This window comes from Coregonus clupeaformis, chromosome 20 (genome assembly GCF_020615455.1).
Source record: "Coregonus clupeaformis isolate EN_2021a chromosome 20, ASM2061545v1, whole genome shotgun sequence".
Classification (NCBI taxonomy): domain Eukaryota; kingdom Metazoa; phylum Chordata; class Actinopteri; order Salmoniformes; family Salmonidae; genus Coregonus; species Coregonus clupeaformis.
In genome coordinates, this window is record NC_059211.1 from 36,491,148 (window position 1) to 36,518,557 (window position 27,410).

The 27,410-nt window shown below is 42.9% G+C and overlaps 1 protein-coding gene across 1 annotated transcript; it reads right to left on the minus strand.

The window, feature by feature from the left end:
* Positions 1-1,966: 1,966 nt before the first annotated feature.
* lmo4b (LIM domain only 4b) lies at positions 1,967-27,055 on the minus strand. Its single transcript, XM_041840669.2, has 5 exons — positions 26,506-27,055; positions 23,518-23,758; positions 11,344-11,440; positions 10,192-10,347; positions 1,967-2,077 (listed from the first exon to the last, which is right to left on the minus strand). Exons 2-5 carry the CDS (start codon positions 23,751-23,753, stop codon positions 2,069-2,071), a joined length of 498 nt encoding a protein of 165 aa, XP_041696603.1. The 5' UTR covers positions 23,754-23,758; positions 26,506-27,055; the 3' UTR covers positions 1,967-2,068.
* Positions 27,056-27,410: the final 355 nt, after the last annotated feature.

A 27,410-nucleotide genomic window follows, 5' to 3' on the forward strand; every position in this document is an offset into this window, starting at 1 on the left:
TCACGAACAGAAGAGGACCCAAGAGCGCAAGTTCAAATTCAGAGTTCTTTATTCAAGGTTACAGGCGGGAAGAGGAGTCCCAGGGGTGTCAGGGGTCTTTCAGGGTCCTCCTGTGGGTACCTGTGCTCCGGGGGTCACCAAATGTCCGGGGGTGTCCAGTCCAAGTGCTTAGTGTGTGTGTTCCCCAGTGATGGAGCGGGCGTATCGGGCTGAGGGTGGTGAAAACGTCTGGGCACGCTCATCTGGTGGTCGGAGACCTGGGGGAACACACACACACAACAGCAATATGAATGGCAGGCAGAAGTACAGATCAGGGCTGGGCAAATATCGTGGTGAGAGACAGAAGGCAGAAACGAGTTACCGGAGGGGCTGAAGATCGGAGAGTAGTCGAGGTCCAGAAGGCAGGTTGGGATAGACGGGGCAGTAGAACAAGGAGGCAGTCAAGAAAGGATCGGTATCACAAACAGGAGTCAGAGCGCAGACAGGCAGGTTACTGGTCCGGGTTTGAAGACGATCTGACAGGGCTTGGCTGAAAACCAGGGCTTGATATACTGGGAGAGGTAGTGGGGAAATGCAGTTCAGCTGGCCAGGTAACAAGAGCAGAGCAGGGCAGGTGGAGCTAGTTAGGCTGAGTAGAGAGAGGGAGGTGAGCAGAGTGGAAGATAATTGAATGCAATTAATGTTGCTACCAGGGAGAGAGAGTGCTCATGACACAAGACTTATAGTAAATATAGTTTAAAACACAGAACTAATAAAGTCTATTACATGTAGCCTACCCAAGTTCAAGCCAACTTCCATCATTTTAATAACTGGCAGACTGCCAAGTGTAAAATGTAATAAACTATGGAATATGTTGGGTAAAATAAAGTGAAGAATTGCCAGCAGTAAATTGAGGAAGCTTTTCTGTATCTTAATTCTTTTTATTAATCAAATACACCATACTGGAGCAAATGTCTCTGAAAATATCACAAATAGATTGTTCTTTCATTCATGAATTTATAGGGTTGGTGAAAATCTCTACATTAGTGACTATGAGCATCTTTCTTTTGTTTAGTCATGGGTTTGGGTTCAGGTTTACGAGGAGAGGAGTAGGGGGTTAAGGACAGGACAGACCAACACCAACACCGGCGGTGTGCAGTAGATAATCTGCTAGGTGTCGATGAACGGTGGCGATTCAACATGTAGAATCGTCGGTAAATGAACAGAAACTGACGGCCGTGGTTCCGTTGTCAGAGGCGATAGGACAGACACCTGCTGCACACGGCCCACGTTCGTTATGGTCTGTATGAACCTTTAGGCTGTGTCAAGGAGCAGAATGTACTGTTAGCCACGTCAGGACAAAAACATTTACATGCATACATACATGGTAGCTTTACAAATACACCAAGAGAGTGCTCATCATGGTATTACGTTTCCACAACAAACAAAAAAAAAGCCACGGATACTTTTTAACCTAGTCTTCTTTTATATACCACCGTCATAGAAACACGTTCTTCTTCACAACACTGAAAATATAGAACGAGGGAATACCAGGCTGGAAGGAAAGCAGGAGAGACAAAGAAAAGAGAACACATTTAAAGGAGACAGTAGTTTCTAAAAACAAAAACAGATGTGCAACTTGTGTGCAGATTTGAAAAACAACTGCAACTTTGATCAGCTGTCTTTTTCTTTCTTTCTGTCTCTTTCTGTCCATCCACAAATCGGTTCCTCTTCCTCTTCCTCTCTTTCTTAATGTCCCTTTTAGTCCAATGTCCCTTTTAAGTCCTTTTAGTCCAGTGTCAGAATCATGGAGTCCTCAGAATCACATCTCAGGCGCATCATGCGCAGGGGTATGTCCACCCGTAAAAGGGAGTAGGGGTGGGGGGGCGAGGGTGGGTGTTGAACGGAGAGAAGCAGGGGTCTTGGTAGATTGAGGAGGCTGCCTGGGGGCTCAGGTAAGAGTCTGGGTGCCTGGAGAGCAGGGGGGGCTGGGGGCAGGAGGGATGGGTCAGCGATCCAAAAAGTATTGGGTGACAATGAGCTAGGGTTAAAATGAAGGCACGCATCCTGCTTCTTGCACACCTCCCTCCTAACACACCTGAGAGACAGGGATAAAGAGAAGAATTGTTAGTTGTTGAAAAATAAGTTTAACTGAAAATTCAACCGACAAAAAGATACATGACAACAATAATTAACAATCTTCACTTCTCCTGTCTTCCTGATATATTTTTAGTTATTATTTATCAGGATCCCCAATTAGATGTTGCTGAGGCTATGCTCCAAACAGGAAACAACACAACATAGCACTACATTTACATTACAATTCAGCCATTCAGCAGACGCTCCCATCCAGAGCGACCCACAGCTAGTGCATTCATCTAAAGAAAGCCAGGCGAGACAACCACATGTCACAGTCGTATCCCAAATCCCAACCCACATATCACATATCACTACATAATACAATACATAATATATGCAAAATACAAAAAAATGTCTGTGTGTCTCTCCACATTCCCCGTCGTACCGTAAGGTGTTCTTTTATCTGGTTTTTGAATCTGGTTTTATTGCTAGCTTGAGTTACCTGGGGTGGCAGAGAGTTCCATGTAGTCATGGCTCTATTAAATATTGTGTGTTTCCCAGCCTCTGTTCTGGACCTGGGGACTGTGAAGAGACCTCTGGTTGCATGTCTTGTGTTGTACCGACGAGTGTCCGAACTGTGTGCCCACTACTTGAACAGACAGTACGATACCTTTAACATATCAACACCTCACACAAAGACCAATAGTGATGCATGTCAATCTCTCCTCAACTTTGAGCCAGGAGAGATTGACATGCATGTCATTCACATTCGCCCTCCATATACAACTAAGTGCAATACGTGCTGCTCTGTTTTGGACCAAATGCAATTTGCCTATGTCCTTCTTTGCTACACATGACCACAGTAGTCCAGGTGTGACAAAACTAGGGGCTGTAGGACCTGTCTGGTCGACTGAGATATCAAGAAATGCCTTAGCATGGACAGACCGCTTCCCACTTTAGTATCCATTGAGTCTATATGTTTTGACCATGACAGCTTGCTATCAAAGAGGACACCCAGCAGTTTAGTCTCCTCAACTTGCTCAATAGACACATTATTTAATAATAAATCCATGTGAGGTTTAGGGTTGAGCGAGTGGTTTGCCTCAAAAAGTATGCTTTTAGTTTTTTAGATATTTAGCAACAGCCTATTGCTAGTTACCCATTCTAAAACTGACTTTTTTATTGTTGCAGCTGACGTGTATACCTTTATTCAAGGTCAGTGGAAGGTCATTAGGAAACACAGAAAACAATAATGGTCCAAGCCGACTGCCCTGCGGTACACCACACTCAACCGAATTTGCATTAGAGGCTTCCATTTAAAAAAAAACATCTGTGTTCTATTGGATATGTAACTGTCCATCCATGATAAGGCAGAGGATGTTAATCCATAACAGCAATATGTTATGATCAATGATATCAAAGGCTGCACTGAAGTCTAACAAAACAGCTTCCACAATCTTCTTATTATCAATTTCTTTCAGCCAATCATCAGTCATTTGTGTCAATGCAGAGCATATTGAGTGCCCTTCCCTATAAGCATGCTCAAAGTCTGTTGTTAATATGTTTTCAGTAAAATAACATTGTATTTGGTTGAACACTATTTATTTCAAAAGTTTGCTAAGCACCGGTAACAGGCTGATTGGTCGGCTGTTTGAACCATTAAAGGGTGCGTTGCTATTTTTAGGCAGCGGAATGACCTTTGCCTCCCTCCAGGCCTGAGAGCACACTCCGTCTTCAAGGCTTAGATTGAAGATGTGGCAAACAGGAGTCGAAATGTATTCCGCTGCCAACGTCAGTAATTTACCATCCCGGTTGTCGGCACCAGGTGGTTTGTCCTAATTTATAGATAGCAATACTTTTTTCACCTCTTCCACACTAACTTTACGGAATTCAAAGCTACAGCGCTTGTCTTTCATTACTTGGTCCGTTATGCATGAATATGAAGGCACAACGTTTGTTGTTTGCGTGTCGTACCTACGTTTGCTAATCTTGTCAACAAGAAAGTTATTAAAGTTGTTGGCAATATCAAAGGATTTTCTTTATTATCATTATATCATTTATCATTGTTCCTTCTTCTTTTTGTTTAGTTTAGTTATGTGATTTCTCAATTTACACCGTGTGTTTGCCAATCTGCTGCGCTGCCAGTCATATTGCCCATTCCCTTGTCATTCCCTTATAACCTCATCCCTCTCAGCCATACAGAAGCAATCTATCTATATTTCTTGTGTCTGTCTTTATGAAGATTCCATTCGCTTTTGCCAGCTCCTTTAAAGCCTGCGCTTAATTTATTGATCAGTGAGGCTTTGAGAGACATCTGCTGCCCTTTTTCCTCTGCATTAACTTTAAAGCACATTTATAAAGTGAGTATTTATTCCTAGAATTTTAACAATACTCTAACAAACACAACCCCAAGAGTATTAACTAAGTTCTCTGTGAAGGAGAAAGATCAAGAGGAACAAAGACAATTACAATGTGTCTGAGGAACCATTCTATTCTGTTTTGCTGTCAGAACAGTCAGACCATTCTATTCTGTTTTGCTGTCAGAACAGTCAGATCATTCTATTCTGTTTTGCTGTCGGAACAGTCAGACCATTCTATTCTGTTTTGCTGTCAGAACAGTCAGACCATTCTATTCTGTTTTGCTGTCAGAACAGTCAGACCATTCTATTCTGTTTTGCTGTCAGAACAGTCAGACCATTCTATTCTGTTTTGGTGTCGGAACAGTCAGACCATTCTATTCTGTTTTGGTGTCGGAACAGTCAGACCATTCTATTCTGTTTTGCTGTCAGAACAGTCAGACCATTCTATTCTGTTTTGCTGTCAGAACAGTCAGACCATTCTATTCTGTTTTGGTGTCGGAACAGTCAGACCATTCTATTCTGTTTTGCTGTCGGAACAGTCAGACCATTCTATTCTGTTTTGCTGTCGGAACAGTCAAACCATTCTATTCTGTTTTGCTGTCGGAACAGTGAGAACTTTTTTTTCATATTTCTCTTTTTGTTTTGAAGATTCTAGGGGGCAATTTACTCTTCCCCTCTTCTTCAATACTCTGCAACCACTGAGAAGGCTTTAGTCTATTAGTAATTGCGAAGCCCCACTTTGGGGCTAATTAGAGTGCTGTAGCTGGCTGGGACGGTCTGGTTCCCCAGAGTTCAGGCACTGGATGAGAAAGAAAGGTTATTTGTCTGTCCTGAACAAAGTGATTAGGGTGAAGCCGGGAAGCTACTTAATAAATGAGCATCAAATGTCCTGCGCTGCCGCCGACACCGCCGTGTAGCAGCAGCCGACACAGACAACAACAATTATGTCACCGTGAAATCACACAATGTTTTGTGCTGTTGAGACTGCTGAAAGAGTTACAACCACTCTGTGATTACTATAGTTCTGTTCTGTTCTGTTCTATAGTCCCCGTGTAGCTCAGTTGGCAGAGCATGGCGCTTGCAACGCCAGGGTTGTGGGTTCATTTCCCATGCGGGGGGGGGCAGTATGAGAATGTATGCACTCACTAACTTTAAGTTGCTCTGGATAAGAGCATCTGCTAAATGACAAAACATTTAAAAATGTAAGAGGAGGAGGATGGCTGCACACTATTAGGGGACCTTGCTATACTCCTGAGTGCATCCTGGATCCATCCCTAATACAGGAAAATAATAGAAAATAATCCACATCCAATAATGTGCCCCCTCAGCAAGATCATTTTAAGCGTGCACGCGCGTGTGTGTGTGTGTGTGTGCGTGTTTAATAATTCTCTCTATCGCTCCTATAATTAAAGCACCGGAGCCAATATTCAGATTGCATTTTAGCATTAATAATTCAGCTGGTTTCACTGCAATTGATGTTGGTGCATCAATAAACAATGAGTCCTCATATTTACTGCAGCCTGCGTGGTGAGAGAGACATGGTGGTGGAAGGGGTGAGCGTGAGGCTTAAACAGACATTTAAAATTAAGCCAGATAACGCAAAGGCTTTCAATTTGAATGTGAGCTGCTCTTAGTGCTGATTTGTAAAAGTGACGAGGCCCTAAAAGGCCTCATGATGGAGGGAGGGAGCAGAGGAGAGGAGAGGAGAGGAGAGGAGAGGAGAGGAGAGGAGAGGAGAGGAGAGGAGAGGAGAGGAGAGGAGAGGAGAGGAGAGGAGAGGAGAGGAGGGCTTAATGGAGTTCTCTCTCTCTCCCTGGCAGCTCCACTCAAGGTGAAATGCTCCTAGTCCCAACAATATCACTCCTCTCTTTCAGTAAGACTCAGATGTTCTCAGAGCACAGCTCCTCCCCCTACTGAACACACACACACAAACACACACACACACACACACACACACAGGCACTCGCACAAGGACGAACAAAGGGACGCACGCACTCAACTCACGCAACGGGCGGACCCACCCACCCACACACACACACACACACACACACACACACACACACACACACACACACACACACACACACACACACACACACACACACAATGTCCTCTCATACAGCCAGATGAAGCACTAACAAAGCTGTATTATGACCCAACGATATGATCACCTACTGGCATGGCAGACAGAGAGAGGGAATAAACTAATGTTATACTAATGTTATTATATAACATTAAACTAATGTTATTATGTTTGTGGTGCAGTAAAGTAAATGAATGGTCTGACAAGCTGGAGGGGAGATAAAATCCTGAACCAGGACAAGCCCAAAATAGCAGAATTAATAGCTGGCACTTTTGTAGCATTTCTATGACTACCCTGTTCATAATGCATTAGAAGTTAATTTATAACGCTATGTTGTGTGTTATAGTACATTATGAAGTCACGATTATTCATACAGAATGTTACCCGAACTTTTTCCTCATCATGCACAAACAGCATCGGATTTGTGCTATGGCATAATTCTCTATAACTTCTTATAAGCATGTGTGAACCTTTATCATTTCTTATAATGGGGCTTTTCCTCATCAACAAACAGCATGAGATCTGTGATGAACCCGTGGGCCATGCCGTCACATCTCAGACCTGGTACTGGACGTAATAAATCAATGCAGGCCGACTGCCACTCATCATGACGGAAAAGAAAAAAGACACAAAAAAAAAGGAAAAATCTATCGCCCCATCCAAAATTAAAATTAATCTTTGGTCAATAACATGTAATATCTATTTCAGCGCTGCTATCAGCAAAGGAGTAAATGAATCAATGTTGTCAATACATAATCATAAGTATGAAAAATGTTGTGAGAGAAATGAGAGAGATGGGTTTTTTTTTTTTCTATAGTTGCCTCAGCCACACCCCTTGCTTACTGATGTCAGGCTGGCATAGAATGTCATAGTATTTTAAGGGGATGATCGTCACTGTAACAAATTCACTCCCGATTGAATGACATTGCACTTTTCCTTGTCTGGCCCTATCGCCTATGTGGCTACAGTAAGTAACTAGCAGAGCCACGTTTTTTTTTTTTTTTTTTTGATGTTGCTGTTCTTTCATTTGAATGTTTTCTAATATTATCTTTATTTCTTGCCTCGGCTTTAAAGAGTAAATCTAAAGGGGCTGAGTTTTATTTTGTTTCACAAAACAAAGATTAAGAAGGTTCCAACTAGCTAGTTGTCATTCATTAGCTGACAGACAGAGGGTTCTGTTAGATAGGTTTCAAGCCTGACGAAGACCTTCAGGTCAAAACGTTGCACTCAAATAAACTGTGAGAACATTCCATCTTTCTCTCAGGTTTCAGGAGTGACAGGTGGCACCCCAGTTTGAGAACAACTGGCCAACAACCTCCAGTGCTCAAGCTACAAACACAGTTGTTTATTAGCTAGGGCTGGGAATTACCAGGGACCTCACCATATGATATTATTACCACACTGAGGGACCTCACCATACCATATTATCACCATACTGAGGGACCTCACCATACCATATTATCACCATACTGAGGGACCTCACCATGCGATATTATCACCATACTGAGGGACCTCACCATACCATATTATCACCATACTGAGGGACCTCACCATATTATCACCATACTGAGGGACCTCACCATACCATATTATCACCATACTGAGGGACCTCACCATACCATATTATCACCATACTGAGGGACCTCACCATACCATATTATCACCATACTGAGGGACCTCACCATACCATATTATCACCATACTGAGGGACCTCACCTTACCATATTATCACCATACTGAGGGACCTCACCATACCATATTATCACCATACTGAGGGACCTCACCATACCATATTATCACCATACTGAGGGACCATACCATATTATCACCATACTGAGGGACCTCACCATACCATATTATCACCATACTGAGGGACCTCACCATACCATATTATCACCATACTGAGGGACCTCACCATACCATATTATCACCATACTGAGGGACCTCACCATACCATATTATCACCATACTGAGGGACCATACCATATTATCACCATACTGAGGGACCTCACCATGCGATATTATCACCATACTGAGGGACCTCACCATACCATATTATCACCACACTGAGGGACCTCACCATACCATATTATCACCATACTGAGGGACCTCACCATACCATATTATCACCACACTGAGGGACCTCACCATACCATATTATCACCATACTGAGGGACCTCACCATACCATACTATCAACATACTGAGGGACCTCACCATACCATACTATCAACATACTGAGGGACCTCACCATACCATATTATCACCATACTGAGGGACCTCACCATACCATATTATCACCACACTGAGGGACCTCACCATACCATATTATCACCACACTGAGGGACCTCACCATACCATATTATCACCATACTGAGGGACCTCACCATACCATACTATCAACATACTGAGGGACCTCACCATACCATACTATCAACATACTGAGGGACCTCACCATACCATATTATCACCATACTGAGGGACCTCACCATACCATATTATCACCATACTGAGGGACCTCACCATACCATACTATCAACATACTGAGGGACCTCACCATACCATATTATCACCATACTGAGGGACCTCACCATACCATATTATCACCATACTGAGGGACCTCACCATACCATATTATCACCATACTGAGGGACCTCACCATACCATACTATCAACATACTGAGGGACCTCACCATACCATATTATCACCATACTGAGGGACCTCACCATACCATATTATCACCATACTGAGGGACCTCACCATACCATATTATCACCATACTGAGGGACCTCACCATACCATATTATCACCATACTGAGGGACCATACCATATTATCACCATACTGAGGGACCATACCATACTATCAACATACTGAGGGACCTCACCATACCATATTATCACCATACTGAGGGACCTCACCATACCATATTATCACCATACTGAGGGACCATACCATATTATCACCATACTGAGGGACCTCACCATACCATATTATCACCACACTGAGGGACCTCACCATACCATATTATCACCATACTGAGGGACCTCACCATACCATATTATCACCATACTGAGGGACCTCACCATATCATATTATCACCATACTGAGGGACCTCACCATACCATATTATCACCATACTGAGGGACCTCACCATACCATATTATCACCATACTGAGGGACCTCACCATACCATATTATCACCACACTGAGGGACCTCACCATACCATATTATCACCATACTGAGGGACCTCACCATACCATATTATCACCATACTGAGGGACCATACCATATTATCACCATACTTAGGTGCTGATACCGTATGTATTGCGATTCTCACGATTCTTATGATTCTATATATATTGTGATTCGATACTGTGATTTTATTGCGATTCGTGTCAGTATATTGCTCACCATGTCAGCTGCAGAGCGATAAGAGAGAGACAAGAGAAAAACTAGTTTTGATCAGTCATGTAAATTAAAGTGCTGAAAACATGTTGGCTCCCTATTTAAAAACAAGATGGACGACACACTATGAAGGACAAATAGCAGAGTTTTGGTGCTCAAGGATAATATAGTAATATTGTCAAAAATACTATCCTGATACATAACTGTATAGATCGCTATTATTAGCAGACAAAATGGACTAGGTTAGGTATGTAGGTTTCCAGAGCGATAGTGTGTACATACCTTCTGGTCGGGCAGTAGTGGGTTTGTCTGCAGTGAACTCAAATGTCCATTGATGAGTGCTGTGGGTCTGTCGTGTTCACAGAACAGACTGCCGTTGATGTAGTGGAACCTGTCCCCTGGGACCAGCCGGTTCCGGCAGGTAGAACACGTGAAACACTATGGGGGAACAGAGAGAGAGAGAGAACATGAATATACTGTGTGTGTGTGGGGGAGAGAAACTGTGGGGGGGGAGAGAAAAAGAGAGAGAGAATGTTAAACAGTGTGGGGGAGAGAGAGAGAGAGAGAGAGAGAGAGAGAGAGAGAGAGAGAGAGAGAGAGAGAGAGAGAGAGAACGTGAAAACACTGGGGATATAACGAGAGAGAGAGAGAGAGAGAGTGAGAGAGAGAGAGCGAGAGAGAGAGAGAGAGAGAGAGCGAGAGAGAGAGAGAATCCATCACATTGCCCCTTGCAAAACTGCATACCTCCACTCAATCCCTATGACCCGTCAAGCAATACGGTCAAGCCTGCACATGCCCACATCAATGCATACAAACATGACCAACTAAGCACATATTAATACACACAGACACGTTCACACACACAAACACACACACACACACACGCGCTTTAACCTAATGTACAAGTGAAAGTAATTATGGTAAAGCTCATTCCACTTTTTTATCTATAAATAACTCATGATATTATGATATTATGATTACTTATGATGATGAATTCATAAAGGGTGTCTTTACTAACCAAACTTGGGTTGTGCAACACTCTCAAATAAAGGCCATGTGCTAAACAGCTTCTAAAGTGTTTTAAACACTCTCTTATACCAGGTAACCTATGTACGCTTACACAAATTATTAACTTATAAATAATCCCTAAAGTTACCTATTACCAAGTGACTAGAAGTAGGTTTATAGCCTTAAAGTGCTATTGCTGATAGTGGGTACCTTTTACTGCTGTGGATTTCTAATAGGTTTATTTGAGGTCAGGGTTCATTAGACACCAAAGACACCACGTGGATTTCTCCAATAAGAAATTATATATTTTTTTTTGTTTTCCCGTTGCATATAATGCTATAAAAAATGTTTTGCATGCCCTAAAGAACACGACCCATGTTAGGTGTTAAAGGAGGTCAGAGGTCAGAGGTCAGAGAGAGGGCTCACCTTGAGATGGTACACATTTCCCTGTGCCCTCATGACCAGTTCACTGGCTGGAATGGACTGGCCGCAAGCACTGCATGCCCCACTGTTCCCAAATAACCTAGAAAACACATTAGAAATACAACCATTAACATCACACTCTCACCTGTACATTCACCTGTACATTCAAATCTGTATTACTCCATAGATGGACGGCCTACTAAAGTGTGGGGGGAGAAAGCAGTGTACAATTTTCCATATAAAATGCAATAATTTCATTTTGCACTGCAATCTGTTGGAGAGATGTAGATCTGATCAACATACAAATAGAGTATCATGTTGTAAAAATGTATTCAGATTCCTGCTATGTTTTCCTGTGAGTATTTATATTTATTCCCACTATGACAGTAACCAAAAACAAGATTTGCTTTAAATGACTTCAATCCTCATGGAAAAGGCAATGACGGCCACATACACCCAACAAAATTGATATTTTTTTTATACGAGGGTAATAGAAAATCATAGCAATACTAGGAAACCAAATGAAACATCCTGCTAGTCTGCTTGCCTGCTCTCCAAAAAGCTTCTAGCGACTGAAACTACGTATTACCTTTCGCAGGGCATTTTTCTTGCTTGCTGATAATAACTAGGAACATAAGCAATCAGGGCCTAAGCGGATTTGATTGTACATCTAGGCGGAGACATAGTGCTTTTGCCATTAGGACTTGGGTAGACTGCTCTGTCAGTAGCCTTGTTTCCATTAGAAACCTGCAGCTACTGGGGTTGATATATAATGTGCATTGGTTAACCTTTTCAATCATGGTGTCAACACTTCAGATTTACTTCTGCTCATCTCTTTTGTCCCTAACCTACCTCTCTCTCTCTCTCTCTCTCTCTCTCTCTCTCTCTCTCTCTCTCTCTCTCTCTCTCTCTCTCTCTCTCTCTCTCTCTCTCTCTCTCTCTCTCTCTCTCTCTCTCTCTCTCTCTCTCTCTCTCTCTCTCCCCCTCCCTCCCTCCCTCCCTCCCTCTCTTGATAATGAAATGCTTGCTCCAACTTCCCTTCTATCTGCCTTCTGAGTCCACAATTTAGATTACTTCATCTCGCCGAGCAACAAACTGAATGAAATTTCGATTTGAGCAGAAAGTAATTTACTGGGATCTGGCCCCATTTGTCATCATATCTCACCGGGTGTTTGCTCTATCACTGCACTTATGCAATCAAATAAGACCACAGCATCTGACATGCTCAGGAGAGAGAGAGGGGGAGAGAGGGGGAGAGAGGGAGGAGAGAGAGGGGGAGAGAGGGAAAGAGAGGGGGAGAGAGGGGGGGAGAGAGGGAGAGGAGAGAGAGAGAGAGGGAGAGAGAGGGAGGAGAGAGAGGGGGAGAGAGGGAGAGAGAGGGAGGAGAGAGAGGGGGAGAGAGAGGGAGAGAGAGGGAGGAGAGAGAGGAGGAGAGAGAGGGGGAGAGAGGGAGAGAGAGGGAGAGAGAGGGGGGAGAGAGGGAGGGCGGGGAAGGAGAGAGAGGGGGAGAGAGGGAGGAGAGGGAGGGAGGGAGGGGAAGAGAGAGAGGGGGAGAGAGGGAGGAGAGGGAGGGAGGGGAGGAGAGAGAGGGAGAGAGGGATAGAGAGAGGGGAGAGAGAGGGAGAGAGAGAGGGGGAGAGTGAGATAAAGAGAGGGGAGAGAGGGGGAGAGAGAGAGGGGGAGAGAGAGGGAGGGGAGGAGAGAGAGGGAGAGAGGGATAGAGAGAGGGGAGAGAGAGGGAGAGAGAGAGGGGGGATAAAGAGAGGGAGAGAGGGGGAGAGAGAGAGGGGGAGAGAGAGGGAGGGGAGGAGAGAGAGGGAGAGAGGGATAGAGAGAGAGAGAGAGAGAGAGGGGGAGAGAGAGGGGAGAGCGGGATAGAGAGAGGGGGAGAGAGGGATAGAGAGAGGGGAGAGAGAGGGGAGAGAGGGATAAAGAGAGTGGTTAAATCGCAGATGAGGAATATATTTGTGATAGTTTCTTCTAAACCATTTAACTCCTAAAATGATTCTAAAATTAAATGAGCTGAATGATGTTATTCATTAGGAATATTCTGAGCAATATTCTTGTAGGAGTCTGTACCTATTTTGCTCACAAACAAATGAATTAAAGAGTGGACAAATGACACAAAGTACTGTAGGAGATGTAGCCTGGTCACAAACCAGGTTCAGCTGTCCCCTCTCTGACTGACTGTTGTTGTTAAATGTATTGACATGGAGTGACAGAGACTTCATTGGAAAGGGAACCACTAAAACGGCTTTCAATAGGAAGCTGAAGAAACACATTTTGTCTTGGCATCGATTGAAAGGGCTCAATCAAAACTCCATTTCAAAAACGAATTAGCTGGAAGACTGTTGTGACAACACTGCTGCCATTTCAGGGCCTTAGCTGGGGTAGACATGGTGTGTGTGTGTGTGTGTGTGTGTGTGTGTGTGTGTGTGTGTGTAGGAAGAGGAGAGGGAGACAGATGTCTTTGTTTTAACACTACAGAGAAGCACCACAATGTTACCTCTTATATTATCTCCCCCCTGTTGAATTCCAGAAGGTAAGTAATTCGGTTTGTGTACAGACAAAAACAATAACTAAAAATGCGGATACTGTAAATCTTGCAGTCTATAGGGTGACATTTCACAAACAGGAACCGCTTGTTGTCAAAACATGCACAACACATCAAACTCAAGTTATAGAATATGGTCTAATTTGATTGGATATAAGAAAAGCGCAGTGATGGCGCAAACAACCTGTGAGATAGACACAGGAAATGAAAACAACACTTTGTTACCGTGTTGTTGTTTTTCCCTGTCATCGTTCACTTTGTGACTGACAGGCGCCTGTCCTATCATGAGGTCGTTAGAAGATGCATGTCGTTCATTCTAGCGGGAGAGGGATCGCCTGACTAGCGAATTGAAAAGTAGTCCAGTTAATTTAAGTGGGAAAAGTACCCTGCTGAAAATGACTCTGTAATCGGCTGTTTAGCCGACAGCCGGTGCCAGTGGAAAACACTGAGCTCTGTTTTGTGCTACAGTAACTTTTATAGGACTTTTAGATATATAGTCACAGTTTTCTATAGTCATTTTGATTTTTCATTTGTGTAGAAATATACCTGGTCCTTGACCAGAATCACAAAATCCAATCAAAATAAAATGTTATTCATATTCACATGCTTCTTAAACAACAGGTGTAGACTAACAGCGAAATGCTTACTCACGGCACTACCCAACATTGCATACTGCAGCAGAGCTCTTCTCAGTCAAAAGTTTGGACAAAACCTACTCATTCAAGGGTTTTTCTTAATTTTTGTACTATTTTCTACATTGTAGAATAATAGTGAAGACATCTAAACTATGAAATAACACATATGGAATCATGCAGCAACCAAAAAGGTGTTAAACAAATCAAAATATATTTTATATTTGAGATTCTTCAAAGCAGCCACCCCGTTGCCTTGATGACAGCTTTGCACACTCTTGGCGTTCTCTCAACCAGCTATCTAAACTTTTGACTGAATCCAAATTCACAGAATCCTAAAAATCATTATTTTCATCTAACCACACATTTCTCCAGACAGCATTCATGTATTTTAGGGGCTGTATTAAACAAAGATAATAAAGACTTTGGAAGGAAGATTTTCTCCCCCTTCCTCCTTTTCATTCCATCCTGCCATCCCTGGGCCTCTACACATATCAGGTTAATCAGCAGGCAGGCATAACTGCTGATAGTATTTGATTTAGAGGGCTGCTCAATGAAGTTCCTATCAGTCTGGACTTGGACTCTAACGGTCTCTGCTTTCCATTGAGCTGCTGTATTGGGGTGGAGGGTGTAGACGGGATGAGGGGATGACGGGGAGGACAGGGGGAGGACAGGGGGGAGGACAGGGGGGGGGAGAGAAAGGGATGAGGAAGCCCCAGGTCAGTATAATTAAGGTCTGGGGACTCTTTAACGACATGACTGGTTTTCAGTTCCTTTTCCCCTCCAAATCAGAGGTTCAGAGATTCACAGGTTCAGAGGTTTCAATGGGTTCCTTTGTTGTTTTTCAAGCCATTTGCCTGAACAATCAATCATAGGACATTGGGAGGATGGTTTTGTCAACCAACAGGGGGGGCTATGCAGTGATTTATTTGTGTTTCCCCTCCCACACAGGGGATCTGAATAAGAGATACTACAAGCTACCGTATGTCTTTCATTAAAAAGAGAATTTGGTGCTGTCTACTGTCTGTCTACAGGAGGCAAGGACTACTGGGTTTCAAATCTGACTGAGTGTGCCAGGTGATTTGAAATATAGCATCACAGCTTGTTGTGTTGTTAGGCTGTCTGGCCTCGTTCCGTCGCTCGCTCGCTGAGGCTTTTTGAAGCGGGGGTGAAATAACCACAGAACAATGATTTCTGCGTCACAGTCCATTAAAAAAATGCCTCTCTACATCGGCAGCCAAAGCACCTTAAAAGCACTAAGGCCATATTGATACTTAAACAGGGCTTTACATAATGACAAGAGCTGTATTAGAGTTAGAGAGGTTGGGAGGAGGGGGGAGGAGAGGGGATGGTGAGAGGAGAGGGGGGAGGCAGGGGAGAGGAGGGAGGTGGGGGGGGATCAGCCAATTACACTTGGATAATTTAGAGGAACAGATCTGGCCCCTGGTGAATTGAAGGCCTTGAATTAATTCTGTTATGACAAATCAAGATAAACGTTTTGCCTAAATTGCATGCGATTTAATTAATTTCTGAAATCCCGGTTCTTTCCCTTTCCCTAATACTTCACATGTTCCTGTTGCTGTCATAGTGCTGCAAACTTCAAAGTGATATTAAATAACCAACTATTACATTTACCTAGCAGCACATTCTATTAGAAAAGTGCGATTTAATTACCTTGTCTCTATTCAATTAAAAGGGACAGTGTTCATTTTACGTCCAAATCCACCCGACATGATTGCTACGCTAGATTCATTAATTATTTCTCTCTCTTCACTCAAACCAGCCAACACAAATAATACCACCTCTGACTTAAACACAACAGTAAGTAGAGCTAGTGAAAGCTGTATTGGTGGGTTGTTTTACACGGACAGAGACACACAGGGGCGTCCCAAATGGTACCCTATTCCCTATATACGGCACTACTTTTGACCAGAGCCCTATGGGAGAACGAAAGAGGGCTATGGACCCTGGTCAAAAGTAGTGTACTACATAGGGGTATTCAACTCTTTCCCTACGAGGTCCGGAGCCTGCTGCTTTTTCTGTTCTACCTGATAATTAATTACACACACCTGGTGTCCCAGGTCTAAACCAGTCCCTGATTAGAGGGGAACAATGGGGGGGAACAGTGGAACTGGCTTTGAGGTCCAGAGTTGAGTTTGCAGGGACTAGGGTGTCATGGGCCCTGGTCAAAAGTAGTGCACTATATACAGTGGGGAAAAAAAGCATTTAGTCAGCCACCAATTGTGCAAGTTCTCCCACTTAAAAAGATGAGAGAGGCCTGTAATTTTCATCATAGGTACACGTCAACTATGATAGACAAAATGAGAAAAGAAAATCTAGAAAATCACATTGTAGGATTTTTAATGAATTTATTTGCAAATTATGGTGGAAAATAAGTATTTGGTCAATAACAAAAGTTTCTCAATACTTTGTTATATACCCTTTGTTGGCAATGACACAGGTCAAACGTTTTCTGTAAGTCTTCACAAGGTTTTCACACACTGTTGCTGGTATTTTGGCCCATTCCTCCATGCAGATCTCCTCTAGAGCAGTGATGTTTTGGGGCTGTCGCTGGGCAACACAGACTTTCAACTCCCTCCAAAGATTTTCTATGGGGTTGAGATCTGGAGACTGGCTAGGCCACTCCAGGACCGTGAAATGCTTCTTACGAAGCCACTCCTTCGTTGCCCGGGCGGTGTGTTTGGGATCATTGTCATGCTGAAAGACCCAGCCACGTTTCATCTTCAATGCCCTTGCTGATGGAAGGAGGTTTTCACTCAAAATCTCACGATACATGGCCCCATTCATTCTTTCCTTTACACGGATCAGTCGTCCTGGTCCCTTTGCAGAAAAACAGCCCCAAAGCATGATGTTACCACCCCCATGTTTCACAGTAGGTATGGTGTTCTTTGGATGCAACTCAGCATTCTTTGTCCTCCAAACACGACGAGTTTAGTTTTTACCAAAAAGTTCTATTCTGGTTTCATCTGACCATATGACATTCTCCCAATCCTCTTCTGGATCATCCAAATGCACTCTAGCAAACTTCAGACGGGCCTGGACATGGACTGGCTTAAGCAGGGGGACACGTCTGGCACTGCAGGATTTGAGTCCCTGGCGGCGTAGTGTGTTACTGATGGTAGGCTTTGTTACTTTGGTCCCAGCTCTCTGCAGGTCATTCACTAGGTCCCCCCGTGTGGTTCTGGGATTTTTGCTCACCGTTCTTGTGATCATTTTGACCCCACGGGGTGAGATCTTGCGTGGAGCCCCAGATCGAGGGAGATTATCAGTGGTCTTGTATGTCTTCCATTTCCTAATAATTGCTCCCACAGTTGATTTCTTCAATCCAAGCTGCTTACCGATTGCAGATTCAGTCTTCCCAGCCTGGTGCAGGTCTACAATTTTGTTTCTGGTGTCCTTTGACAGCTCTTTGGTCTTGGCCATAGTGGAGTTTGGAGTGTGACTTTGAGGTTGTGGACAGGTGTCTTTTATACTGATAACAAGTTCAAACAGGTGCCATTAATACAGGTAACGAGTGGAGGACAGAGGAGCCTCTTAAAGAAGAAGTTACAGGTCTGTGAGAGCCAGAAATCTTGCTTGTTTGTAGGGAGACCAAATACTTATTTTCCACCATAATTTGCAAATAAATTCATTAAAAAACCTACAATGTGATTTTCTGGATTTTTCTTTCTCAATTTGTCTGTCATAGTTGACGTGTACCTATGATGAAAATTACAGGCCTCTCTCATCTTTTTAAGTGGGAGAACTTGCACAATTGGTGGCTGACTAAATACTTTTTTTCCCCACTGTAAGGGATAGGTTGCTATTTGCAATGCACCCTGACAGCCCTACAGAGTGACAGCGTTTGGCCCTATACACAGCGTTTGGCCCTATACACAGCGTTTGGCCCTATACACAGTGTTTGGCCCTATACACAGCGTTTGGCCCTATACACAGCGTTTGGCCCTATACACAGTGTTTGGCCCTATACACAGTGTTTGTGGTGTGTCTGTGTGATTGATGTTAGCTGGGTATCATCTCAGGTCAGGCACGTCTCCCATTAGAAGTAATGTGATGCATTTTCACTCATGAGTCTCGATCAATGTGGAGCAGTTTTCACATCAGCTTTATTAATAAAAGTAAGAGATATAACTCCATTATTTATACTGCAAGAGCAATTTAATAATCCATTACAAGATGAGACACAGAAAAACTGAAACCCAGAAAAAACTGGCCTTCAAAATAATCCCCCCTTCTCTCTCTCTTTCATTCTCCTTCTCTCTATCTCCATCTCTCTCCATCTCTCTCTCTCAAAAGCCAATTTGGTTAATTAAATGTTTTGTTTGTTAAATGTGTGGACATATCATTTGAAGTAGAGAGGAGGGAGAGGAGGGAGTAGAGAGGAGGGAGAGGAGGGAGTAGAGAGGAGGGAGTAGAGAGGAGGGAGAGGAGGGAGTAGAGAGGAGGGAGTAGAGAGGAGGGAGAGGAGGGAGTAGAGAGGAGGGAGAGGAGGGAGTAGAGAGGAGGGAGTAGAGAGGAGGGAGAGGAGGGAGTAGAGAGGAGGGAGTAGAGAGGAGGGAGTAGAGAGGAGGGAGAGGAGGGAGTAGAGAGGAGGGAGTAGAGAGGAGGGAGAGGAGGGAGTAGAGAGGAGGGAGAGGAGGGAGTAGAGAGGAGGGAGTAGAGAGGAGGGAGAGGAGGGAGTAGAGAGGGAGGGAGAGGAGGGAGTAGAGAGGAGGGAGTAGAGAGGAGGGAGAGGAGGGAGTAGAGAGGAGGGAGAGGAGGGAGTAGAGAGGAGGGAGAGGAGGGAGTAGAGAGGAGGGAGATGAGGGAGTAGAGAGGAGGGAGAGGAGAGGAGGGGAGGGAGAGGAGAGGAGAGGAGAGGAGAGGAGAGAGAGGAGAGGAGAGGAGAGGAGAGGAGAGGAGAGGAGAGGAGAGGAGAGGAGAGGAGAGGAGAGGAGAGGAGAGGAGAGGAGAGGAGAGGAGGGAGTAGAGAGGAGGGAGAGGAGGGAGTAGAGAGGAGGGAGTAGAGAGGAGGGAGTAGAGAGGAGGGAGAGGAGAGGAGGGAGTAGAGAGGAGGGAGAGGAGGGGAGCCTGAGAGCAGATCTCATTAGATAAAACCCATCAGGACTAAAGCTAAATGGAGGGGGACTCTAATTAAATACTTTAATTGTGTGGACTTACTGTCAGATGTTTTTTTCTAACCTGCTTTCCTTTCCTTATCTCTCCTCAGATCACAGGCTAGTCTAGTGCAGAGAGAGGCAGGGGCTCTGTCCCCAATGGCACCCTATTCCCTATATAGGGCCCTGGTCAAAAGTAGTGATAGTGCACTATAAAGGGAATAGGGTGCTGTTTGGGACGCAACCTGTTTTTTAGGTCCTCTCACTCCCCTCTACCACCTAGCTCTCATTACATTACAAGTGGTAAGGTGTATCCTCTTCTCCCTCCCTCCCTCCCTCCCTCCCTCCCTCCCTCCCTCACTCCCTCCCTCCCTCCCTCCCTCCCTCCCTCCCTCCCTCCCTCCCTCACTCCCTCCCTCCCTCACTCCCTCCCTCCCTCCCTCCCTCCCTCCCTCCCTCCCTCCCTCCCTCACCCCTCTCCATTTGAATTAGGTTGTAGTGCCATTATGAATGGAGTGACCCATTGACTTGATCCTTGTTGATGAGGAGAGGAGACACACAGAACCTCATCATCCCTGGAGGTCTTCTTATGGTGTATAGTACAGTGTATTATAGTAGTGTATTATAGTACGGTGTATTATAGTAGTGTATTATAGTAGTGTATTATAGTTGGGTGTATTATAGTAGTGTATTTTATTATAGTAGTGTATTATAGTAGTGTATTATAGTATGGTGTATAGTACGGTGTATTATAGTATGGTGTATTATAGTAGTGTATTATAGTAGTGTATTATAGTATGGTGTATAGTACGGTGTATTATAGTAGTGTATTATAGTAGTGTATTATAGTAGTGTATTATAGTAGTGTATTATAGTATGGTGTATTATAGTAGTGTATTATAGTAGTGTATTATAGTAGTGTATTATAGTATGGTGTATAGTACGGTGTATTATAGTATGGTGTGTGTAGTATGGTGTATTATAGTATAGTGTATAGTACAGTGTATAATTGTACAGTGTATAATATGGTGTATTATAGTATGGTGTATTATAGTACAGTATATAGTACAGTGTATTATAGTAAAGTGAATAGTATGGTGTATTATAGTACGGTTTATAGTACAGTGTATTATAATATGGTGTATTATAGCACAGTGTATTATAGTATAGTGTATAGTACAGTATATTATAGTATGGTGTATAGTATGGTGTAGTATAGTATAGTGTATAGTACAGTGTATACAGTACAGTGTATAGTATAGTGTATTATTGCATAGTACAGTGTATTATAGTACAATGTATTATAGTACAGAGTATAGTATGGTGTATTATAATATAGTGTATAATATAGTGTAGTATAGTACAGTGTATAGTATAGTTTATTATAGTATGGTGTATAGTACAGTGAATTATAGTACAGTGTATAGTATGGTGTAAAGTACAGTTTATAGTATGGTGTATAGTATGGTGTAAAGTACAGTTTATAGTACGGTGTATAGTATGGGGTAAAGTACAGTTTATAGAACGGTGTATAGTATGGTGTAAAGTACCGTTTATAGTACGGTGTATAGTGTGTAAAGTACAGTTTATAGTACAGTGTATAGTATGGTGTAAAGTACCGTTTATAGTACGGTGTATAGTGTGTAAAGTACAGTTTATAGTACAGTGTATAGTGTGTAAAGTACAGTTTATAGTACGGTGTATAGTGTGTAAAGTACAGTTTATAGTACGGTGTATAGTGTGTAAAGTACCGTTTATAGTACGGTGTATAGTATGGTGTAAAGTACTGTTTGTAGTACGGTGTATAGTGTGTAAAGTACAGTTTGTAGTACGGTGTATAGTATGGTGTAAAGTACAGTTTGTAGTACGGTGTATAGTGTGTAAAGTAAAGTTTATAGTACGGTGTATAGTGTGTAAAGTACAGTTTATAGTACAGTGTATAGTATGGTGTATAGTACAGTGTAATATAGTACAGTGTATAGTATGGTCTAAAGTACAGTTTATAGTACAGTGTATAGTGTGTAAAGTACAGTTTATAGTACGATGTATAGTGTGTAAAGTACAGTTTGTAGTACGGTGTATAGTATGGTGTAAAGTACAGTTTATAGTACGGTGTAAAGTGTGTAAAGTACAGTTTATAGTACGGTGTATAGTACGGTGTAAAGTACAGTTTATAGTACGGTGTAAAGTACGGTGTAAAGTACCGTTTATAGTACGGTGTAAAGTACAGTTTATAGTACAGTATAAAGTACAGTTTATAGTACGGTGTAAAGTACAGTTTATAGTACGGTGTAAAGTACAGTTTATAGTACGGTGTAAAGTGTGTAAAGTGTTTGTATCTACCTGCCTGTGTTGATACGTAGCAGCAGCAGTAACTAAGTATTAACTCAATTACTAGTAGTACAGTGTGTTTAGAGCATTCAAATTATAGGCATAGTTGATCATAGTAAAACAAAATATTTGCAGATTTAACCGTCCCTTTCTGTAAGACAAAAAATATCAGAAAATACGAAATCCTCTTATTACGATAAATATTTATAAAAAATCACTTATGTTTACTGTTTGGCAATAGTCTGTAATAAAAACAAAATTAAAGTGGTGTGACACAATCTAAAGCTAAAAGTATTGCTGAGAAAAATCTACTTAATCAACACTGTTATTATATTGTGGTCTATTATGAAAAGTGTCCTCCTGAACCTTGCATTACACTGCGTCTCTAAACCCACTGAGTGGTTTGGCTCGTCTTCACGAGGTCAAATTGTTGAACGATCAGGCTGTCAAATCAGGCGATTCCGCATTAGCAGAATGAGACTGCCTGCCGTCATCAAGCGCTAGCTGGTTAAGTGTCCCACACACTTTATATAAATATTTAAAAAAAGACCCTCTTTGTTAATTAAATTATCTCTTTCTGATACACAAACTTGCCAAACAGGATGAGAAACGCTTTTAAATTCCCAGAGTGGTAAAAGTCACCTATGCCTGTCCCGTACAGCCTCTCCTAGCATCTCGTAAAGCGAATACAAACCCTGGGGAACACAGCCCTTAGCCCGGCTCCCACCTTCTGCTGCTGGATGAAAAATAGCACGATGAACAAACAGACATTCTAGACGTTCTATTAGAAAAATACTGTTGGTTCGTCTTGTTCTCTGTCAACATGCCAGCAGATAGTTGGACCTCTTTTTAAGAATAGTCTGGAGAGAATTCAACGAGGAGAGACTTTAACGAGGCCCGATGTTGGGTGAATTTGAGACACGTAGTCTCAATATTTCTGAATGGAAAAGACATCCCATGCTTCCATACATACATTGTTATATAGCCTGTAGCATATTTATCCTACTACTTCATTTCTTATCCATGACTTAATACATTTTAAATCTTGATAGAATAAAACATAAGTTTCACTATTTTTTCGAACTAGCATCAAGCTGCTCTCCGTTCTGGTCCATTGTCCCAGAAACCAGGGTGTCCCCTTTATTTTCGTGACAGTAACATCCTTCTTTTGTCAGGAAATTCATGTGGGACAGAGATCCATGGATACAAGTTGTCATTCCAGAATAGAAAATAACATACAGTATGTTACGGTATCTGTACACTTTCTTGAGGGCAAATCTGTACTGCACAATGCACACACACACACACAGACAAACACACACACACACAGACAGAAACACACACACACACAGACAGAAATACACAAACAGACAAACACACACACACATTACCTGTTTGCACCCTCACTGTAGGGTGATCTGCACAATGCACACACGCACACACACAAAAAACCCACACACACTCACAGCCACCTGCACCCGCGCCCTCAACCGACGTTAACACACTCACAGCCGCCCCGCCGACCCTAATCCGCCAGTCTCACCTGATGTAGTCATTTCTGCAGAGGATCATGCCGCTCTTGGTGTAACAGGAGGTGCCGATCTCCCCCAGCTGGGCCTGGCAGCAGGAGCACTTCAGGCATCGGCTGTGCCAGTAGCTGTCCATGGTGTAGAGGAGGAAGCGGTCAGATATCTTCCCCCCGCAGCCAGCACACCTCTTCCAGGACAGGGACCCTGCTCCCACCGGAGGGGGCTGGTTGCTACCTCCAGGATTCACCATGGTCCCTGGTTAAGAAATAACAAGAGACACAAACATGTTGATATTAGTATTGATTTTGAAGCATTGTTCCTGGTTATGAAGAAAAAACACCAGAGATGAAAAAAGTTGTTATGAGACTGGTGGGGACTGACAGGTGGTGACACCTGGAACACATCAAGACAAGGAAAAGGTCGCTGACCGAAACAACAAAACGATAAACATTCAGAGGTTTTAGATCATATCTTGTGTTGTGTGCAGGAATTAACTTTTCTACAACCTGTAAGACACCACTCAGAAGTTTCAGATGGTGTTTTCAGGGACCGTTAACTAAAGTATTGTTGTCTGACACTGTGCACATTGCAGTTTATGGCAACTATTATTGAAACATTGCGGTTTATGGCAGCTCATATTGAAACATTGCGGTTTATGGCAGCTCATATTGAAACAATGCGGTTTATGGCAGCTCATATTGAAACTACAAGTATTCTCACACGAACATGAAGCTGAGTCACTCATTTTACATTTCAACCATAATTGTGCTGATCTATGAGATAAGACTTACATTTATTTTAAATATACTTCTAGCAAACGTCTTATAGTGGCCAATTTGATGTGCCAAAGAATTTACAAAGCAGTCACTATTTCATTTTTGTCCAAAGCAGCATTTTGGCAGCCAAGCTACAAAATAGACCTATACATGAAAAGTTGAACCAACTGAATTTGCAATTAGCCTACATTTGAATTCCTGGTCAACAGAGAGGCCAGTGTTGTAACAAGGTAATTAAAGTAGTGTTAAATTACACCGTTTTCTCAGTCACGTGATCAGCCACATGTAAACCACACCTCATCATCACCAACCAGGCAACCAGGCAGGCTGAGAGAGCCCTCCTCTGAGATAAACAGTGTCTGTAGTGTCTGTAGATTGTCGGTCGTCTGTGAAAGCTCTAGTCTGGGTCAGATAGCATCTGTAATGTTGTCTGTAGTCTGTAAAAGCTTCATGTTGAGTGTCTGTCTGTAGGTTGTCTGTAGTCCAGACAACTGACTGACCACATAGAGCTGTGCCTGCAGTGTGGTTTTCCAGAGAAACTGTCATTGTGTAAAGCTTCCCAATGTGGCGTCCATACGTTTTTAGCCTGTTATAGCGAGTTGAAGTGTTTGCAAAGCTGTAAAAGGTACTGCAGACTGTAATAACTGTATTCATAAACAACAGTAGATAGATCTCTTCCCTCCCTGCATCCGTGGTTAAACCTTTTCTAGTGTATAGAGGAGAGGGGCTACAAGTCATTCACTGTACTAATCTGCACTTGATCTTTCTGACTCTCTATCTCTCCTCTCATCTAAATGCTGTTTCCTCAATCATCCTGTGGTTGCTGTGTGACGTGAAGAATGTGTGTTCACTGATAACACCATGGGCCAGCAGAACAGCTAGAGAGGAGCTGTATGAGGCTCCCTTTTGTTAGGCTCTCAATAGGTTTAGAACAGCACATTACTCTACCACGCTGTTTCTTCACACCTGTCAATGTTCTCTTTCTATGGGGGGGGTAAAAAAAGGTGGTCTGCCTCGGCTTGTTACAGAGAGGGAAGACTGGGGTGAACACAGGAGTGCTAATAATTGAAAAGCCATAAAAGTTGCATGAGGGTTGCCTAACTCTATCTGCAGGGACGGACCCTATCAATGTCTAGCATGTGTTGCCTTTACAGAGAGAATCTACTGATATCACAGGCTATTATGGATGAATGCATGAATGTTCTGAGTGCACTACACAGACTATTAATATCACGCTAGCCTGTGCGATCATCTATTTGTGCAACGCAACGCTTTTTTTGTTCAAAGCTGATCTGAAACTAATATATTTTAATTCTAATCCTTTCCCAATTTTCAGCACGGCAGGCAGACATCGTGGCTAGCTGAGACAAATCTTTGTTGAAAGGTAATTAGAGGAGAGGGGAGGGGGAGAAAACGCTGCACTGAGAAAAGCATTCACTAACCCCATTAGCAGAGGCTCTTAGGGACAAGCTATACCTTAGTGCTGATTAAATCTAAAAGGAGATGAATCAAAAAGCTGGCCTGAAAGTGACTCCCTGGATAAATAAGATGGGCCATGTCAAGTTTCATTCCGGGTTGGGGGAAGAGAGGACATTTGAGGGGGTAAAGCTTTTAACTTAAATGGGCTAACTCAAGTAATTACACGGACAGGCAATTTAGAAGGCAGTGAGATGGAGTCGGAGAGAAATACAAAACAGATCAGGCAACCCCAGAGCCGCTGCAGCCCAGGGCTAAACAGCCCCCAATCCCGTTCTGGCAATCTGATGGCTGCGTTTTAATGGAAAGTAACAAGTAAATAGAGTACACTACAGCAGACTACAGCAGAACACCGAAAATAATGCGTTATATGTATTGCCTGCGCCCGTGTCGAGGCAATTAAAGCGTGGAAAAATAGTACGTAAAGAACATGCATGGGTTACTTTTACGCATTCCCTTATTTGAACGCAGCCTCTCTATGCGATGTTTACATATCACAAGAAAACATTGACAGTAGGTTATAGACATGAGGTTATTATTATTGATAATTACTTGAATATTAACATCATATAAAATCACACGCAAAGGCGCACAATAAAAGTATAGTATTCTCTTTTTAGTGGAACCTTTCACACCCAATTGGAAATATACCTTCATTATTGTCACGTATAACAGACATGGTAATAAATCACATTAAAGTGTCATGATGCGACACATTCACACCCATAATAACAATAATAAAACACCCACCTCGTTTGTCCCTTTTGAGAGTAATGATTGAATCTGTCCGTCACGTAGGTTTCTTAAAAATGGTACAGCAACTAGGCTTGCATGGACTACTTTGGACCAAAAAGAAATATTTTACAAACAGTCCAGAAAAATAGGCTATTGCGTAAATTACAGTGACCAGTCTATGAATCAAACGACAAAAAGGTGAGACTTCTCCAGCGGTCCCTGAGATCGCGATTCGCGTCCTCAGAAATAGGCTGCTGTGACTATGACTGTGACTGCTGGCAATTGTAAAACGAACGAAGCAAGGCTAATGGAGTTTTCAGATAGTATTTCCACTGGTGCCGTCCCGTTTCTTTCGTAATCAGATGCCAGTCCAACGCTGGATGATCTGCTCTAGCATGCAATGATGAACACAGAAGACCTGGCTGGCACTAAGTTTGTAATAATGCACGCAAAAAAAATTCAATACGCGACTACCGTCCTCTCTATCTCTCTCTCTCTCTCTCTTCTGCTGAACGCTACCTTGTCCCTAATGGTCGCCTGCTCTACATGTGACAGTGACAGAACGAAAATCCCAAGTAAACCTCCTCTAGTTGGATGACGTAAGCCTCTCCGCAGCCAATCTCCACGCGGTCCATTCAAGCGGAATAACAAATCCACCCAATCAGAAGAACGTAGTTGACTCGGACACTCCAAGTAAAGGAAGAAAAATGCAGCTGAATGAGAGATACTCGAGGGGGATGCGTCTTGTGGGATACACCGCCGGTCGAAGGAGAGAAACTCATCTTTGCATTGAAAACGGTTACGGTACTCCTGTCCCTAATGGAGCCGTAAAGAGATTCACAGTGTGTCCCTGTGTATGGGACATTGTGTTTAGGAAATTAAAAACCTCCAAAAAATAGTTTTTTAAAAACAGCAATATC

Bases quoted from the DNA above. Each gene is read 5' to 3' on its own strand.
- lmo4b (XM_041840669.2), bottom strand. From the start codon at position 23,753: ATGGTGAATCCTGGAGGTAGCAACCAGCCCCCTCCGGTGGGAGCAGGG. The intron at 11,441-23,517 runs GTGAGACTGGCG...TGTGTTTTCTAG, and splicing joins TGCAGAAATGACTACATCAG to GTTATTTGGGAACAGTGGGG. The intron at 10,348-11,343 runs GTGAGCCCTCTC...GTTCCCCCATAG, and splicing joins GAAATGTGTACCATCTCAAG to TGTTTCACGTGTTCTACCTG.